The 19,267-nt window shown below is 36.3% G+C and overlaps 1 protein-coding gene across 1 annotated transcript; it reads right to left on the reverse strand.

Annotated features, from left to right (window-relative positions):
* Window positions 1-1,920: 1,920 nt before the first annotated feature.
* Window positions 1,921-17,970, reverse strand: Polr1f (RNA polymerase I subunit F). Its single transcript, XM_076835251.2, has 4 exons — window positions 17,698-17,970; window positions 15,391-15,532; window positions 4,344-4,552; window positions 1,921-3,911 (listed from the first exon to the last, which is right to left on the reverse strand). Exons 1-4 carry the CDS (start codon window positions 17,949-17,951, stop codon window positions 3,503-3,505), a joined length of 1,014 nt encoding a protein of 337 aa, XP_076691366.1. The 5' UTR covers window positions 17,952-17,970; the 3' UTR covers window positions 1,921-3,502.
* Window positions 17,971-19,267: the final 1,297 nt, after the last annotated feature.

Genomic DNA, 19,267 nt, shown 5'->3' on the forward strand with positions numbered 1-19,267 from the left:
TTAATAAAAGGTAGGAATTAACAAAATAAAATCAAGAAAAATATATTTATTTTTAGTTTAAATAAACCAAAATAGATGGAAAATAAAACCAGTGGTGATTTGAGAGGGTCAACAAAATAGAATTTTGACATGCCTGGTCAGATAGAAGGTTAATATGAAATCAATTAATCTGTACTATTTCAGTAAGAACTAGTTAGGAAATGTTATGTTTTTAAAAAAATCCCACTGACAAAAGCAAGAAATGCTATAAAATTGCTGGAAATAAGATATAGAAAGGCACTGGCAAAAATTTTAGTGCTACTTAAGGATGTAATAGACTAGACTGAATGAAGAGACTTTGGTTAGGAAAATTAAGTATTTTACAGAATTTAACTTTCCCTTAACTAAGCTCTCAATTTAGGGCAGTTCCAATCAAAATCCCAAAGAGCTTTTTCTAGCTTGACAAATATCCATTTTAAAGTATATCTAGAAGATATACAAAGATGAATCAATAGTTTTGAAAACGCATAAAGAATATTTTAACCATATGTCAGACAGTACCAATAAAACTATGCACAGTCATGTATTGCTTAATGACAGATATGAACCGAAAAATATGTTAAGGCAATTTCATACTTGTGCAGACATCGGAGTGTACTTAGAGAATGGTTTTAGCATACTATATACAGTCAAGCTATATGGTATAGTCATGATCAGATATGTGATCTGTTGTTGACTGAAACATTCTTATGCAATGCATGACTATATATTTGTTTTTATGGCTATCTGACAAATCACTACTCACCTATTTAGCAGTTCAGAGTTCTGTCCATCAGATGTCCAACAAGGTAGGTACTCAGGACATTAAGACTGACATCAATGTGTTAGCTAGGTGAATTCTTACCTGAGAGTTCTGAAAAAAATCTGTTTCCTGGCACATTCTTATCATTAGCAGAATTCAATTCCTTAGAGACACAGTGCCCTGTTTTCCTGCTTGCTATTGGCCAGGGGAACCTCTCAGCTCCTCAGGCCTTTGCCATATGGTCCTCTCCATGTTCAGAAAGAGACGATTCTCCCTTGCATTAAATTCTTCTGTGTTTCTAATCTCACAAACTTTGATTTTAAGGGATCATGTGATTAGGCTAGGCCTAACCAGATTGCCTCTCTTTGTTAAAGCCATTGTGACATGTAATGCAACCAAATCATGGAGGGAAAAATTTATCTTTAATCATGAAGATTAGGATAGTAAATTTCAGGGGCCATCCCTCTTTTCTCAGATACAAATTCTTTTATAATGTGGGAATTTGCTTATTTTGGTAAGCCACAATATATTTTTCCATGAACAACATAAACTTTTTCTTGGAGTGTGTGGAAGGATATTAAAACTTTTGTTAACAATTTTCTATACTGTCAAACAATTCCAACTATATATTGAAGTTTGAGTATGTTACTACATTAAATCCCGACAACATAGCTTGTTCAACTTTGCTGAATTCATTTATTAGTTCTAGAAGTTTTCTAGTGGAATTTTTGGATCTTCTAGGTATAGAATCGTGTCATCAGTAATATTTCTTTCTCTAATGTTCTGTAGTTTTCATTGTAGAGGTCTTTCACCTCTTTTGTTACATTGATTCCCATTATTTAATTAATTTATTTATTTACTTGAGGCTATTGTGATTGTGAATGGAGTAGTTTTCCTAATTTCTCTTCAGTGAATTCATCACTGATGTATAGGAATGCATTTGATTTATGGGTGTTGATTTTATATCCTGCTACTTTGCTGAATTCATTTATTAGTTTTAGAAGTTTTCTAGTGGAATTTTTGGATCTTCTAGGTATAGAATCATGTCATTCAACCAATATTTCCTTTTAAACAGTATTGTCCAAAACCAATGTGAGCCTCATGAGCAATCTTTGTAGAAAAATAAAATGCAAACAGGCTGAAATTAACATTTTATTTAACCCATTAAACCAAAAATATTTTAATTTTACTAATATAAAAATAGATATAGTTTACATCCCAATTTTGATGATATATATTTGATACTGATAATATATTTCAATTTGGATTAGTCACATTTCAAGGGCTAATGCATCTCAACTGTAATGAAAGACATTGTCTTGCACCTTTCCATTGTCTGGCACATCTACTTGTAGACAACATATTGTGAGCTGTCTGTTACTTGCCAAACTCTATCTTATTCTTATAGATTAGACAGTTCACTAGCAGAATTTACTCATTATCAGATATTAAATTGATAATTGTGAGCCTAGCACTATGTCCAGTACCAGAGGAATGGCAACAAAATGGCTGATATGGAGGAGTCAACTGAACCATTTGACTGTATGCAGATACTAACACAAGCAATAGGAGTGGTCAAGTTTTTGCTTCATAGCATTTGACACAATTAGTAATGTTCTGTATTTCCTTACTAATACTGTTTGTGTGCATCTGTTTCTCCTATGACATTCCATGAGGGAAGGAACTACATTTATTTACCTTGTTTTCCATTATAGCACTGGTAAAATAAATGCACAGACACATACTGATTATCAGCCTCAACCAGTTCTCATTTCATTACTGTTTTCCAGTAAGTCACAAAACATCAACATCTTCTTAATCTCCTCTTTAAAACAATTCTTATGGCCTACTCCAACAAATAAAAAGTAATCAAGAAATTTGCCAGTGGTCAGTATTGTATTTATCCTATCTTCATCTACTTTCTTCCTCCAACACAAGTGAGGCACAAATAAACAAGTACAAGGTAAGAGCACTTTCCATCAATTTTCAGAATTTAAAACACATATACCTCAAAGGAGAGTGTAGTAAATACTGTTATGTACCAGTCGACAGTGGCATGGTACTCAAGGGTTCTAGAGATTTCAGAAGCTCCTTTGGCAAATATTTTTTTTTAATTAAACAACAGAAATACTAACAGCTATGATTAAAGAAAACAAAATAAGCAAAATAGCATAAAATGACTAAAGGTGACACCTATTATCAGAGCAGGGGGAAATCCCAAACTTGTTCCTTAATGATAGCAATAACACTATACTATAGAGTACTTCTGCTAATCTTCAGCATGCAAAGAAAATTTTATGTGGAAAGTTAACATCTGGAAGAATGCAAGAGTTGAGAATGAGAGTAGCTCTTACCATTTTATTCTGTCTACAATAAAATGGCAATGTAATAACATGGGTCTTATCCAAATTAGCCAGTTAGCACAAAAACCCTCCAATTCCTAATCAAGTGTTCCCTGTTTTATAAATTACTGGTATCCATATGCCTTTTTATTTTATAGTACTGGGGATTAAACCCAGGAGCACTATCTAGCACTGAGCTACATCCCCAGCTCTTTTTGAGACAAAGTCTCACTAAGTTGCCCAGACTGACCTCTCAGCTTCCTGGGTAGTTGGGATTACAAATGTGTGCCACCACACCCAGCACAACATAAACATTTTTCAAAACATGTACTTATCTATTGTGTATAAGTCCTTTATCAACTATCCTATTTAAAATGCACTAATTACTTTTTTGTTTCTTCTTAGGTGAGCATTCCAGAACTGGTGTAAGTTCAGCCTCTTCACTATGTTTTCTTTTCTTTTTTTTCTTTTTATGGTCACTTTGGTAACCACTGGAGTCACTGCACTGAAAAATAGGATCCTGATCTTCCTGGTGCTTCTTCTTCTTCTTTTTCTTTTTCTTTGGCTCTTCCTCACAGAGGCCATTCATGTCATTACTAACCTGTAGCTCTTCCTCTTCCTTTGGAGTGATACCTGTAAAATCTGCTGGCTCTGTGGCACCATCATTTACTTCATAAATTTCTGGATTTTTCTTTTTCTTTTTCTTTTTCTTTGGAATTTTTTCAACAGATTCTTCAGTTAGAGTTTCTGTTACTTCTTCAGAAACATCAGGGTGCTTGGACTGCAAACTATAAATAAACATTAAAACAATAAATAGCACTAAGCAAAAATAAAGGAACAAAATGATATCAAGGATAGCTCAGTATGTAAAAATTTCCTAAATGAAAGCAGCATAGGATACATAACTATGGTGTAAATTTCATATATTCTCTTTTTTTATCCTGTAGCTTATTAAAACTTAAATTCAGTGCTGATAGCAATAATACTGTACTATAACTTCATAAATTTCATTATTTATTGTTTAATTCTTTGTTTCTATACTACTCCAGAAGTCAAAAACTGGCTTCCAAATTTTGGTTTGGTTCAGTTCAGAAAAATTAGGCCATTGAACATTAAACCCAGAATTGTCAAATCAAGGACAATAAAAGAAAAAAATACTTTCAATATATATCAAAGCAATAGAGTTTCCCACTTTAACTGTGTTTCAAATATGAACTTACCAGGCAATATTTATTTTTCCTCGAATGCAAAATACTCCAGCAGCATCTGAGTCTAAACGAAATACTTCAAATTCTAATTCATCACCCACGTTTATCTCCAGGGTTTGCCACTGCTCAACTGACATCTGTTCAGGTTTAGGGATTGAGGCATTAAAACACCCATGTACCAAACAGCCAATGTGGCTAGAAGACACTTTATTAACTGTACCCTGGGAAGAAGGAAGAAAGGACATAACATCAAGAAGACATCCAAAGAGTTAAAAGGTGAGTCAAAATTTCTAGGCTTTAAACTCACTTCAAAGAAAAAATATCAAATTGATGGTATAATTTAATATGGGAAGTTTACCTCAATTACAACTTACCATATGCCATACCAAAACAATATTAGAGGTTTTAGAAAGCAAAAATTACATGTCAATTGTCTAAAAGAATAAACAACTAATCAACTAATCCACCCAGCCTCCACTGCAGGATTCTCTACAGAGTAGATTTCTCTATAACCACATGAAAACCAAGCAGAAAATACTCCGATATGATGATGTATTTATGAAAAGATCTCAAGACAGGAATCATGTTTTTTATAAGTAGGATCGACATGATATTTCTGTGAACAGACTAAATTTCAAAGTGCACTCTTTAATGATTCAATTTAGCATGATACAAGCAGTTCTATTAGAAGAAAGTTTTCTCTCTATATGTAGATCTTGGGTATGGTTTTATTGGCTAAATCACAAAAATGTTTAACTTGTGTTATATGATTTTTGAGCTTTAAATTAAACTTCATAAAACATTTTCTTTTTTTTTAAATTTTTTTAGTTGCCAGTGGATTTTTTATTTTATTTATTTATATGTGGTGGTAAGGATCGAACCCAGGGCCTCACACATGCCAAAGCGCTCTACCACTGAGCCACAACCCCAGTCCCTCATACAATATTTTCTACTTTCCCCCAGGAATCAACATATACAAAGACTATGAATGAAAACCCTAAAAATATTTTTTAAAAATTCACATTTTCTAAGCTGGGCACTGTAGCGCATGTCTGTAATCCCAGCAGCTAGGGAGGTAGAGACAGGTTGATTACAAGTTCAAAGCCTCAGCAAAAGCGAGGTGCTAAGCAACTTAATGAGACCCTGTTTCTAAATAAAACACAGAATAGGGATGGGGATGTGGTCAAGTGCCCCTGAGTTCAATCCGTGGTAGAACTACCCCAAAATTCACAATCTCTGAAATACAGAACTGTAAATAATATGGCTATATATTCAACACCATTTAGCATCAAACTATGGTACATCCATAGAATGGAATATAGTCACATGCCATCCATGGGCTGTGTGTGAGCTGCTCTGCATCAAAGCATACTGAATAGGAGAATCTGGTGTCTGGGAATGACCAGTGGACATTTCCTCTGGTTGACTGTCCTCACTCACTGTGATCCCTATTCAAGCTCTGCCACAGGTCCCACACAGCCCCTCTGAGATAGATGTGACCTGCTGACTGCAAGACTCCACCCTTAAACCTTATCCCTGCCTTTGATGTACCCCCTTAAATAAACCACTGGAGCTATCTACTTTTCGTTGAGTTCTAGCTCCCCTACATGTGGACTAAATCTATCAGGGGCTCCATTTATGAAAATAAATTTCTGACTCTTTGTCTTTTGTTTTTCACTAATTATTCTAGACTTTAATTTCTGAGGTGGCTTATACCCTCCTCGGCAAGAAGTACAACCCCCCCACATTGAGATGCTGGCCATTACCCCTTAGAATATTATTCAACAATAAAAAGCAATGAGCTATCAAGTGAAAAACTGGAGAGGAAACTTACATGCATGTTGCTAAATGAAGAAGTCATTTTGAAAATTGTGATTCCAAATATATGACACTCTTGGAAAGGCAATGAGACAGTGGTTTCTGGGGAATAGTAGGGAGCATGGGAGAGGTAAACAAGGGAAGCCCAGGATTTCTAGGGCAGTGAAACTACCCTGTATGATACCAAATAAATACCAAAATACATCTGGCAAAACTTATGGTTTGTATAACATAAAAAGTGAACTCTACAGACTTTATTGGAGAGTAAGATCCTCTGGCAATTTCTCTCCATAGATGAACCAAGCTGAAAAGCTGTTCCTGAATCAAACTAAGTTCACAAGAGCTAGGGAAATCAGGCAACCATAGTGCCTGCTTTTAGTATAACAAAAATATATTGAAGAAGGTTGGAAGTTAAGAGTTGTATGAGAGAAGCCTCCCAGTGGGGGAGGGGGGGAGAATTAAGTGCACGTCTTAGTTGAAACCCAGTGCTGGCAAAGCCCCATGACCCCTACAGCCAGGCCAACACCTGTGGACTGAGCTACTGGAAGTGCCTTAGGCTGGTGGCAAAGAGACTGCCTCACCCCTAACATCCAAACTTGGATAGCACAGTGGGAAGCTGGGCAGAAAAGCTGGCACAAGGCTCTCTCTCAGTCCAGTGCCAGACCCAGTTCCATAAGAGGTCCAGTGCCAGGGGAAGACATGTGGTCCCCATTTATCAAACTTCTAGCAAGCATCACCACTGGTCCATTGAAGTAGCAAATGAAGATTGTGTTCACAGGGCAAAGCTCATAAAGCCCCTAAGCCAGCCCTCACATCAGGCAGAGATCTGTGTGCCAGTGGGACAGACTCAAATTTCAGCCACTTCAGCCTCATAGTGGACTTTGAGAATACCTACCCACCTCTAAAGACTGAAGAATCCCACGGCTGTGAGACACTGGTGACACAACTTAGCACCAACCTTGCTGTCTAGACTACCCATCTTTCATTGAAAACTTCCCAAACCTAGAAAAGGATAAACAATATCCAGGTATAGGAAGGTCAAAGGTTATTATTCAGATTTAACTCAGTAAGTCTAACTGAATAAGTCTACCCCCAAATATATTATAATCAACCCAACTATCATAGATAAGAAACAGAAAGATTCTCAAGGCTGCAAGAGAAAATGCCCATCACAGGGGTAAGGCAATTTGACAGCACACTTCTGAGCAGAAACCTTACAGGCTAGGAGACTGGCCCATGATTTTCACTAAACTGAAGGAGAACAAAAAGAACAAAAAACTGTCAACCAAGAATAGTGTATACCCAACAAAGGTACCCTTCAGAAATGAAGGACTCACTTATCCAAACAAAATTTGAGACAAAATATCTCCACCAGAACTGTTCTAAAATAAATATTCAAGTTCTTCAAATTGAAAGAAATATTGAAAAAACATAGGTTTTTTATGAGAATAAATATACAATAATATACAATAAATAAATATAGGATAAGTATAATGTATAAACCATTCTTTAGTACACAGATTAAAAAAATAACTAGTTTAAGTAACAGGCAATACAGAAAGATTAGATAGAATTCAACTGGACTGTGTTCTTATATCTTTTGTTTCTCATTCTTACTATCACATTAAGTTGCTATCATTTCGAAATAGCTTGGTATAAGCAAGATTTTTTTTTAATCAGCCTCATGGTAACACAAAACAAAAATTTAAAAGACAAAGCAAGGAATCCAAACACACTACTAAATTAATTCACTTAACCACCAAGCAAGACTATGAGAAGAACTATGACAAAAGTAGAAAATAAGGCATATAATAGCTTTTAGTAAGACATTACCTACCAAAAATTACCTTGAATGTAAATGAATTCCATTCCCCAATTAAAAGAGTGAGGAGGTTAAAAAATAAAATTGCCAATTGTGTGCTATTTATAACATTCACTTCAAATTCTAAGGACACACAAAAAGTGAAAAGATGGAAGATACCCACACAAATGGAGTCCCCCAAAAGTAGCCATACTAATATCCAATAAAATGACTTTAAATCAAAAACAATAAGGACAAGGAAAGTCACTGTATAATGATTAAGGGGTCAATTCAAACAGAAGAAATAATAATTCTAAATGTATTACATGAACACCCAAATATATGATGCAAGTATTAATATACCTAAAGGCAAAAGTATACTCCAAGAATTGTTGGGGACTTTTAATACCACACTTTCAGTAATGAACAGACAATCCTTACAGAAAAATAAACATCAATTACACTGTATCCTAGACTAAATGGATCTAACAGACATCTATAGAACACATCCATCTAACAGCTGCTGAATAAGTTTTTCTCATCAAACTTTCTCCAGGATAGATTACAATAGATCACAAAGCAAGACTCAATTTTTAAAAAACTGAAACATCCGAGTATCTTTTCTTACCAGAAAGCAATAAAGCTAGAAATTAACAATAAGCTTTAGAAAATATACAAATGCATGGATATAAAATAACCAATGGATCAAGTAAGAAATCCAGGAAATTTTAAAATTTCTTGAAACGAAAAGAAAATAGACAAACAGACCAAAACCTATGGAAATAAGCAGAACCAGTATTGAGAGAGAAGTTTATAGCAACTATCACGTAATCAAAAAGGCATAAAAATCTCAGTCTATTGCATTAAAAAGGAAGAGGAAAAATAACTAAACCCAAAATTAGAAGAAGAAAAGAAATAATAGAATAGAAATAAATGTAAGAGACCAAAACAAAACAAAATTTAAAAATCAAAAGATAAAGGAAACAGAGCTAGTTCTTTGAAAAGACAACCAAAATACACAAACCCAGAACTAGAAAAAGTAAAGAAAACGCATATAAATAAAATCAGATGAGGGCTGAGGATGTGGCTCAAGCGTGCGGCCCGGTTCGATCCTCAGCACCACAAACAAACAAAGATGTTGTGTCTGCCAAAAACTAAAACATAAATATTAAAATTCTCTCTCTCTCTCTAAAAAAAAACCAAAAACAGATGAAAAGGGACCCATTATAATTTATACCAAAGAAATACAAAAGATTTATGAACAACTATGTCAACAAATTTCATAAATTAAAAAGAAATGGATAAATTCCTAGACACACATTTCTAAGACTGAATTATGAAAAATAATATAAACAGCAAACCTAAATGGATCAGTAGCAAGCAATGAGATTCAATCAGTAAAAAATTTCCCATCAAAGAAAAGCCCAAGATCACATGGCTTCACTGCTGAATAAGTTACTCCAAAATATAGAAGAGAAAGGAATTCTTCTAAGAACATTAAATGAGGTTTAATGCTGATACCAAAACTGGATGAGGGGCCACACAAAAAATCTAAGGGCCAATATCCTTGATGGACACAGATGCAAAAATTTTCAGCTTAATACTAGCAAACCATTACAAGCAACGTTAAAAAGATTAGTTACTATAATCAAATGGGATTTATTAGGGATGCAAGAATGGTTCAATGTATGCAAATTGATAAATGTGATATATCATAACAAAATGAAGGACAAAAACCACATGGTCATCTCACTTGATAGAGAAAAGACATTCAACAAAATTCCATATCTCTTCATAATAAAAAATGCTGAAAAAATGAGAAAGATAAGGAATATCACCATACCATTTATAATAGGTCAACAGCTAACATCCTTAATGTGATAGAAACTGAAAATTTTCTCCTTAAAATCTGGAACAAGGTTAAGAATGCTCACTTTCACCACTTTTATTCAATACAGTGCTGGAAGTCCTAGCAATCTGATTAGGCCATGAGAAAGAAAAAAAAAAAAAGGCATCCAATTTGAAAATGAAGTCATTCAAATTGTAACTGCAGATGACATACTTATATAAAAACTCCCCAAAACTGCACACAACACAAAAAAACCCTCTAGAATTTTTTAAAGGAATTCAGCAAAAATGCAGGGCAGAAAATCAACATACAAAAGAGCAGTAACATTGTTATATGCTCATATTGAATTATCTAAACAGAAATCAAGTAAGCAATGCCATTTACAATAGTTACCAAGAGGTAAATAAAACAACTAAAGAGTTGAAAGACCTGCACAATATGAAAAAAAAATGAAAACTATAAAATACTAATGAATGAAATTTAAGAAGTAGAAAGACATCCTTTGTTCACAGAAGAATTAATAATTTTAACAAATGTCAAGTACCCAAAGTGATTAACAGACTCAATGTATTATGTATCAAATAACAATGGCACTCATCACAGAACTAGAACAAACAACTCTAAAATTTATATGGAACCACAAATTTCCTCAAATCGTCAAAGACATTGTGAGTAAAAAGAACAAAACAGGAAACGTTACACTACCTGATTTCAAAACTTACTACAAATCTATAATAATAAAAATGTTATGGTATTGGCATAAAAATAGACTAATGGAACAGAATGTATCCTAGAAGTAAACCCATGAACATATAGCCAATTGATTTTAAAACAAAAGTGCTAAGAACATGCACTGGAGAAAGGACAGGCTTTTCAATAAATGATATTGGGAAAATTGGGTAAAAAAAAAAAAAAATGAAGCTAGACATCTATCATTGGTTAAAAAGATCAAGTCAAAATAGATTAAAGACTTAAATGTAAGACAAAATTATTGAAACTACTAGAAAAGAGGAAATGCTTCAGGACATTGGATCATGAAGACCTCCCAAAGAACAGAAAATAAAAGTTAAAAGAGGCAAATGGGATTACATAAAACTAAAAGGCTTCTGCACAGCACTCAAGAGTCCTACAAAGTGGGAGAAAATATTTGCACTGTATACATCTCCCAGACTATATAAGTAAATCCAAAACCTCAATAGCAAGAAACCAAATAGCTCACTTTAAAAATGGGCAATAATCTAAAAACATTTCTCAAAGGAGGACCTACAATCTGCCAATGGGTACTTAAAAAAAAAAAAAGTCCAGCATTACCAATCATCATATAATTCAAACCAAAACAACACTGAGATATCACCTCACCCTAATATTGAAGCCTTAGTATCAAATACTAATTAGTGATGGAGAGGATGTGGAGAAAGATGCCTTGCATAATGTTGGTGCAAGGGTAAATTAGTATATCCACTATGGAAAACAGTATGAAGTGTCCTCAAAAACAGTAAGCAGAACAACTACCACATGATACAACAATCTCATTGTTGGGTATAAACCCAAAGAGAATAAAATCTGTATGCAGAAGAGACAAATGCACACTTATGTTCATTGCAGCACTATTCACAACAGACAAGAAATGGAAAACAAGTGTCCATTGGTGAAGGAATGGACAAAGAAACACAATATTTCAATGTGTACACAATGCAATACTATTCAGGCAAAACAATGACATCCTGTCATTTAGGACAATATGGATGGAACTGGAAATCAACATGTTAAATAAAAGTACGGAGACATCAAATGAAATCTAAAAAAAGTGATCTCATAGAACTTGAGAGTAGAATGCAGTTATCAGAGGTTAATCAAATGGGTATTTAGATATAGTTAGATAGGAGCAACATGTTCTGGGGTAAGACTGCATAGTATTTTGATTACAGATAACAATGTTTTGTGTATTTCATATGGTTAGAAAGGATTTTGAAAGTTTTTACTGCAAAGATAATAAATGAGGAGATAAGTATGTTTAACCCGATTTATGCATTTACATCATGCAATGTATTCAAGCATCGAATGTTGCCTGTCCTCAAAGACCACAGGAGTGACCAGGTGTGTACAGTTTCATAATGGTGACATAATGGCACCATTAATATGTGACTTTTATGTTTTTTTTAAAGTTTAAAATAATACAAAGTCTGGGAACTTCAGTTAGTAATAGTGTGTCAATACTGGCTAATAAACAACTATAACAAACACATTTCACTACTGCAAGATGATTTCAATAATAGGGGACACTGCCTGCTTGAGAGGCAGGGAATATATGGAAACTCTGCATCCACTCAATTGCTCTGTAAGGCTGAAAAAATATATTCTATCAATTTAAAAAAAGAAACATTTTAAATATGAGTCTGGAACAACTGAACAGCCACAGGAGGAAGAAAATAGATTTCAAGACCTATTTCACACTACATAGAAAGAAAAGCATAAGAAACTGATCACAGAGCTAACTATCAAAGCTAAAATTACAAAGCTTCCAGAAGTTTTTAAAAGAATATCTTCACAAATTAGAAATGGGTAGGTTTCTTTGATAAGACCCAGAAGCAATAACCACAAAAGTATAAAATGGACCTCATCAAAATTAAGTGCTTCTGTTCATCAAATGGTACCATTAAAATGAATACATAGGCACATCAACAGAGAACAAAGGTCTGAAAAAAAATTCTATCAATACTAAAAAGAGCTACAACTCAATAAAAACAGAAAAATCCAATTAAAAATAGGCAAAGGCATTTTCTTTTCTCACAGTTCCCTTCTCTGGTCTTCCATACTAGGTTCTGCTATCCCAAAATAGCAGTGTCCAAAGCACCCACCAGAATCCCAAAACAAAGAGGGGAGGAACAGAGTTAAAACAGGAGAGTTGCTCTATGTGTATAATTGAGGAATAGGAGGTTTCCTATTCTTTGTGATTCTCTATTCTTCCCCAACATCTCATCCCTGCAAAAACCTCCAGTACTATGATGAATAGAAATGGTAAAAATGAAGGGCTCTTCAAGATGGCCCAACAGAGGCACCTAGCACCCACCTGCTCTTCCAAAAAGAAACCAAAGCAACAGGTGTATAGTTACATATTGAGGTGACTAATTGTGACAGCAGTGGAAATGAATAGAGGAAAAACATACATGGTAAGATCCAGAGATGAAGAACAACAGCACAGTAAGAGAAAAAAGATATCTTGGAACAAGACATCCCTGCTCTATAGCTGGGGAGAGGTTTCTCTGCTCTGGAAGGGTAAAAGTGAAAGAGTCCCAGTATTCTATTAGCAAGGATAAGGGTAATCCTAGTTACTGGAAAATTTCACAACCCTAAGAGGTTTTCAGTTTACTAGATAAAAATGTTGATATATCTACACAGCAGTCTGGCTTTGAGAAAAAAATTCACATCTCCCAGTGAATCCCTAAAGTACAGTAGCCAGAAGTCATCTTGAGAAGGGACCTATTATCTGAATTTGCAGTGCTCTAGGAGTAAGAAATCCTTGCATAAAACCATCTCACAGATTTTCCACTTATGTGGCTCAGTAGGTAGGTGCTTCATGAGCCAAACCTGGCTTAGTACAGGGACACTGACAAACCTGCTAGGAGTTCTAAACCATGGAGGAATGGGCTGTTGTGACACAACATACAGGGAACAGAGGGTGCAATCATCAAGAACTGGGGTATCAGGGAGCCTGTCCTCAAAGACCACAGGTGTGACCAGGTATGTACAGTTTCATAATGGTGCCAGATCTAAAGGTAGTCACCCATGCAGTTCCAAACCCCTGTTTCTGTAGAGCAGTGCCTATAACTAACAAGGTAAGGAAAGAACTGTGGTTCCACTACTCCCCTGCCCAAAGAGGCCTGTTAGAGAAGTCCTGAGCAATGCCTCCATTCCTGTCACTTTGCCCCCAGGATGCATGGCCTAACAAGGTCTGCATGGTGCTGGATGCACTCTATTCCCTTGCAAACACACCAGCTGACAGATGTTTTGCCCAGCTCTAGTCTGCTTAATCTCTAGCAGGCATATAGTTGAAGGAAATAGGGGATAAAAAGAACCCTGACCTTTTCTCTGTACCTAGGACTGTAAAGCTTGGGGGAAGGGTTGGAAGTTTTGCAAATGGCTGGGCAAACCCACAGTAGCAGCAGCGAGGAACATCATAACTCCTTATACCAACACACCTACATGGATCCTCACCATAGGCTGTCCCTGCACCTTGTCTGCTCACATACTGTAAACAGGACTGTGTATGAGTGGCACAGGGGGTGCTGTGATTTCTCTTCTTCCCTCTGAAGTATGTGGGCCTGCACCACTGTCTAGTAGGAGGGCAAGTGCTTCAGGCCCTTAACAGTACTGGTGCAGCCAGTGCCAGAGACCCTTATAAGTAACAGAGCCAACGAACAGTTCCAGAGGATAGCCAGGTACAGTGGAGCATGCCTGTAACCCCAGCAGCTCGGGAGGCTGAGACAGGATGATAACAAGTTAAAAGCCAGCTTTAGCAATGGCAAGGTGCTAAGCAAGTCAGGAACATAAGGGTCCTTTCAAGGAGATGGAATATGTGAACGGATCAAAATTCACTGAACTGCACACTATGATTTGTGCATGTGATTATTATATGTAAATTATACCAAACTACAAATAAAAAATTAAAAACAAATGGTCAACAGTATTTGAAGACTGAATCTTATCTGTATAGAATAAAAGGGATACTTTCCCTTCACTTTCTGTACATTTTAAATGTTACTTCCATATACATGTTCATATTTATGATTATTTACACAAAGCAGATGGAAGCTTAGAATTAACATGTACAAATCTACTGCCAACTTTACAAGTATAAAGTCCAGGGTACCATTTCTAATGTTTTAATTGCTACTTAAAAAAAAAATTAAAAAATTCAAAGTCCTTGTAAATTCTGTCATAATGAAATCTAATCTGTATTTTTATTAACAGTACTGATGGTTAGTTAATAATTCTTATCTACTAGATATATAGATTCACGAATATAAATATACATAAACCAACAAATATACACAAACAGATCTGATGGTGGAAGAGCAAGTAAAAGGGATAAAAGATACATTTCAATAGATTTTACATCCATTTCTCCATTTCTACCTTCTAGAAAACTGGAAGATCTTCTACACAAAGCCTTCACTTTCTTGGCATGGACTGGCTGCCCTGTCCTGTTATTCATTCATTTTCATTACTTGCCTGACCCCACAGCCATATGAATATCTGTTTCTTATGAAAGTATACTGCCTGAATCCTTTATAAAAACAAGATATAGGGGTAGAATTGAGGGATTCTAAAGTACTGCTTTTTCCCTCCTCAAGATTATCATAAAGACTTTGCAAAAAAAAAAAAAAAAAGAAAAAAAATCAACTGGATAAGTCACATACTTTGCACCCATGTATTTCAAAAGGATGGAGTCTACTAACTTACCTCGACTGAAATGATAGAAAATATTTTACTTTTAAAATACTTTTTATTTATTTGAATTATTTAAGTCTCTTTAAAGTTTCCAAGTATAAAATTATTTCAAGAAAGCTAAGAAAAAATGATATACATACCATAAGCTTTTGCCCAGGTTCAGGGCTGAAAATAACAAAATCAGCTTCAATGTTAAGATGAATGTGTCCTTGATCATCATATATATCTCCCAGTTCACCCACAACTTTGATGTTATCATATGCAATAGGGACACCTAAAAGACTGTTTAAAAAAGAGAAGATGATGATACCTTTTATCCTGTTTTAAACTAGGTCATTATGATACTGATTACATAGTCTAAGAATCCGAAAAGTATTCAACTCCCAAATATATAACCCAGGTCAAAAATGTAACAGTATATGCTTAGTCTGTAACAACTTTGTAGCAGTTCCACTTCACCAAAAGGTTCCAATGTGCTCGCTAAGTTAAAATGATTAATAATGGAAACTGACAAGAAAAATGTGTATGCATTTTTTATTACTGAGTACAGGTAATATTGATATTGATACTCTCCATCTGCGCTTGATGGAATACAAGGAAACCTAAGGGCTAAAGCTGAAGCCCCTGAATACTCCAACAACTTAATACAAAAAAAAAAAAAAAAAAAAAATCTCAAAGTGCAACTGTTGCTAGTAAAAGGAAATTTTAAGACATACAACTACATCATTTATTAAGAATTGACTTTTGACACTGCTCATTTTAGAATCCGGATTAGTTGGCAACTATTATTTCAAAATATCATTTCTAACCTATGAAGGATAAAAACCTGGCAGCTTTTACTACCATACCCACTACTTGGAGGAAACTTCCCTAACTTTCCAAGGCAAACCTGAAATCACTCTTCTATTACATGTACAAATTTATCACTGTTCTAATTTTATTGAATCTATCTGTACATGTTTGGATTTCACACACACAAGCTGTAGACACCAGAAAGTTTTTTTTTTTTTTTTTTTTTTTTGTGGGAGGCAAATTCCAGCATGATTCACATAGAATAAGAGAAAAGAATTTATCCCTAATAGATTTTATTTTAGTAAAATAGCCACAACTCCCAAGAAAGGAACTATAGTAACTACCAAGTTAGCAAAGTCAAACTTAAGAGATTTCCTCAGGAATGCTCTTTTTAGTTATTACTTTATGCATGTATCTTTCCTCAGAAGGAACCAACTATTATCAACTCAGACTATCTTACAGACACTGAAAATAGCAGGAAGGAAAGAAAAATTGCCAAAACTGACAGAAAAAAAAAAAAATTTAGAACCTTGTTTCCTTTAATCAAAGCCTCCTCTCTCTACTATAGAATGATGTTCCCTAAAAGGAACTTGGGAATTTCTGGTACTATTCATGTTTGTTACAAACACTGCAAAAAAAAAAAAAAAAAAAAAAGGGCAGGAAGAAAGTCTGTTATGCACATGGCAGCCCTATAGAATGATTAAATATCCTTAGCTCTGCATTACTTTTGAGTAAAGAGATGAACTTGTTTATAAATAGCTGGGCACATAATCTAACTTTAAAAATAAATGTATCAACATCTTTGCATGGTTTCAATATATGTTAAATTTCTAGGAATGGAGTAATAAACAAATGGTATTTCCCTCATTTCCAATCAGGTAAAGAAGAGAATCGTGGGAAAACACCAAATCCAAAACAAACAAAAACTGACCATCGTGTTTTACAGAGAAACTGTTGTTTGTACAAATGTTTATGTGATCTTACATGGAAAGAGAGAGAATCTACTCAAGTACTAATACTAGGCTCTTCTAGAGTCAATAAAAGGGAGTAAGGAGTAGAAGGGTCCCTTCTAGAAACCAGATTCTCCTCTTGTGCCCTGAGACGTGATTTCCAATATTGAGGCATCTACTTTTGCTGTAGACTATTTTAAAATGACTTGTATAAGGAAAGGGAAGAATGTAATTAAATCTGTTGAAGAGTGAGCTATTTAAATCTCTTTAATAGGAAATCTGCTGAGCTTAGTCATGTTCTATGAGAGGCTGATAATCGAGACAGAAAAAACTGTTCATTGTCAAATGAGAAAACATTACCCCCGGAGGTGGGAAATGAAACGTTCAACGTCAAAGAAAAAAACAACTCCGTATACTGGGTCTCCAGACACCTGGTTATTCTCATCTCCACTCCCTCGGTCGACAGTTCACCTGTAAGTTTTCTTTACTGCTCATGAATGGACCTGGCAGAGATCCCGACCCGGTCGGTAGAGGCCTCGCTGAGCGGACCACAACTCTAGAACACCTCCGATTGCGAGGGGCGGTGCGACCTTTCCCACTTCTCCCCCTTTCGGCAGCACGCCCTCCCCACGCCCAAAAGAAGAGGCTGACATCTACGTTACGGCGCTGCTAGCTGGGAGAAGGACAAGACACACAGACCCGTACCTCTCAGAATAGCGCAGGAGCTCGGCATCCAGCTGCTCTCGGATACCGGTGCGTTTCCGGTTAAGGTAGCGGGGCGACAGGGCGATGTGCCGTCGGTGCGGCGCGGCCACCAGACAGGAGTAGCGGCTGTTCACCAGAGCACAAGCAGCTGCATAGGTGGGCAGCTCTAGGCAAGGCAGGACGCCGACTGTTCCTACCACCGGCGCCTCGGAGACCGCCTTCGGCCGCGGAGACTCTGAGCAACCAGCAGCCATGCGGCAGGTTAGGTCTCTCCCGGCGCGCACCACTGACGCTAGCACAACCGCCTTTCCTCCGACTCCGGGTTTCTGCGTCATCCACCAGCTACCACGCCCCTACAACTTTTATCTCCGTTCGCTGCACTATGCAGGTCTGACCAGCAGGGGGAAACCTTTTTTGTTTTTCCCAAATCCTCGCACTTGGAGGACGAAGCCTGGAGCCTGTGGTTGTCTGTAGAGAGCATGCGTCAAGTTTTCTCTTTTCCCCTAAGGCAGGCAAACGTGTTTCCACAAACTCCTCGATGGATTTAGTATATAGATTAATGGGACTGCCCACTTTGATCATTTGCAGTACTAACATGTTTGGGTAGAATGTTTCAAGCTTAAACTATTCAATATCAAAAAATATAATGGAGTAGATTTTATGCAGTGAACCCAGTCTTACACAGCAGCTCTCAGGCCTCAAACGCAGTATCTGAACAAGAACTCCCATTCTCTCTCCAATCCAACTTTACCTCTCATTCAGCAAATCACTTAATTAGAAAATCCTCCCACTTTTCCAGGTCTCCAAGCCCAGCTATGATCTTGGCGGCTCTCTTGTGTGCCCACACATCAAATCAGCCCAAAGTAAAAACCACAGCTGTATTCTTACAGCTCTGTGTTCACGCGGTCAAAACTACAAAACTCCTTTCCTGCCTATGGAAGGTCAACTTGATGATCAAAAGCATACCCAGAAACAGCCTGGTCTGTGAAACATCTATGGTGACCACGTGCCCTTTTTAAAGCCCTAGGTAGGGTCCTGGTTTTCCCTAGGCTAATGCAGACTTCCTTAATAGAGCTGATAAATTACTAGGCCATTTTATTATTTGCTCCTAGCTGCTTTCCTCACCATCATTCATCGCTCGCCCTATGTTAACAATATCTACTTGCCATCTCCGCTTATTGAGCCACTTTCAACTCTCTCCCTCTCCCCACTCCCTCCCGCCTCCCATTCTTCAGCCATTTCTTCCACCAAGTAGTTTCTCTCACGTGGGTAAATTCTATTTCTGTCAATTTTTAGTTTGGATTTTACATTCTCTTCCTCTGCAAATAGTTCTCTACCTCCTTATCTCCCTCTTTTCTCCTTAAGGATTAAGTAGTTCCCCATCTGTTTGTCACCACCACCACCATGAGCTTGTTTTTATTTTGAATTTGTTATAACTGGCTACTTGCCTGATGCATCACTAGATTCCTGTTTCACTGGGGGAAACACCATGAGGTTAGTCTTGTTCTCCAGAGAAGCCCCCCCAAACCAACCCTTCCTTCACCCCAAAAATAACCAATGCATCCTAAAT

Source organism: Callospermophilus lateralis, chromosome 1 (assembly GCF_048772815.1).
Source record: "Callospermophilus lateralis isolate mCalLat2 chromosome 1, mCalLat2.hap1, whole genome shotgun sequence".
NCBI lineage: Eukaryota > Metazoa > Chordata > Mammalia > Rodentia > Sciuridae > Callospermophilus > Callospermophilus lateralis.

What these genes read in the sequence shown, in the direction of transcription:
- Polr1f (XM_076835251.2), bottom strand. Translation starts at nt 17,951, where the DNA reads ATGGCTGCTGGTTGCTCAGAGTCTCCGCGGCCGAAGGCGGTCTCCGAG. An exon ending in CTCCTGCGCTATTCTGAGAG is followed by an intron (nt 15,533 to 17,697) that starts GTACGGGTCTGT and finishes TTTTTTAAACAG; the next exon opens with TCTTTTAGGTGTCCCTATTG. An exon ending in AACCTGGGCAAAAGCTTATG is followed by an intron (nt 4,553 to 15,390) that starts GTATGTATATCA and finishes CCTTCTTCCCAG; the next exon opens with GGTACAGTTAATAAAGTGTC.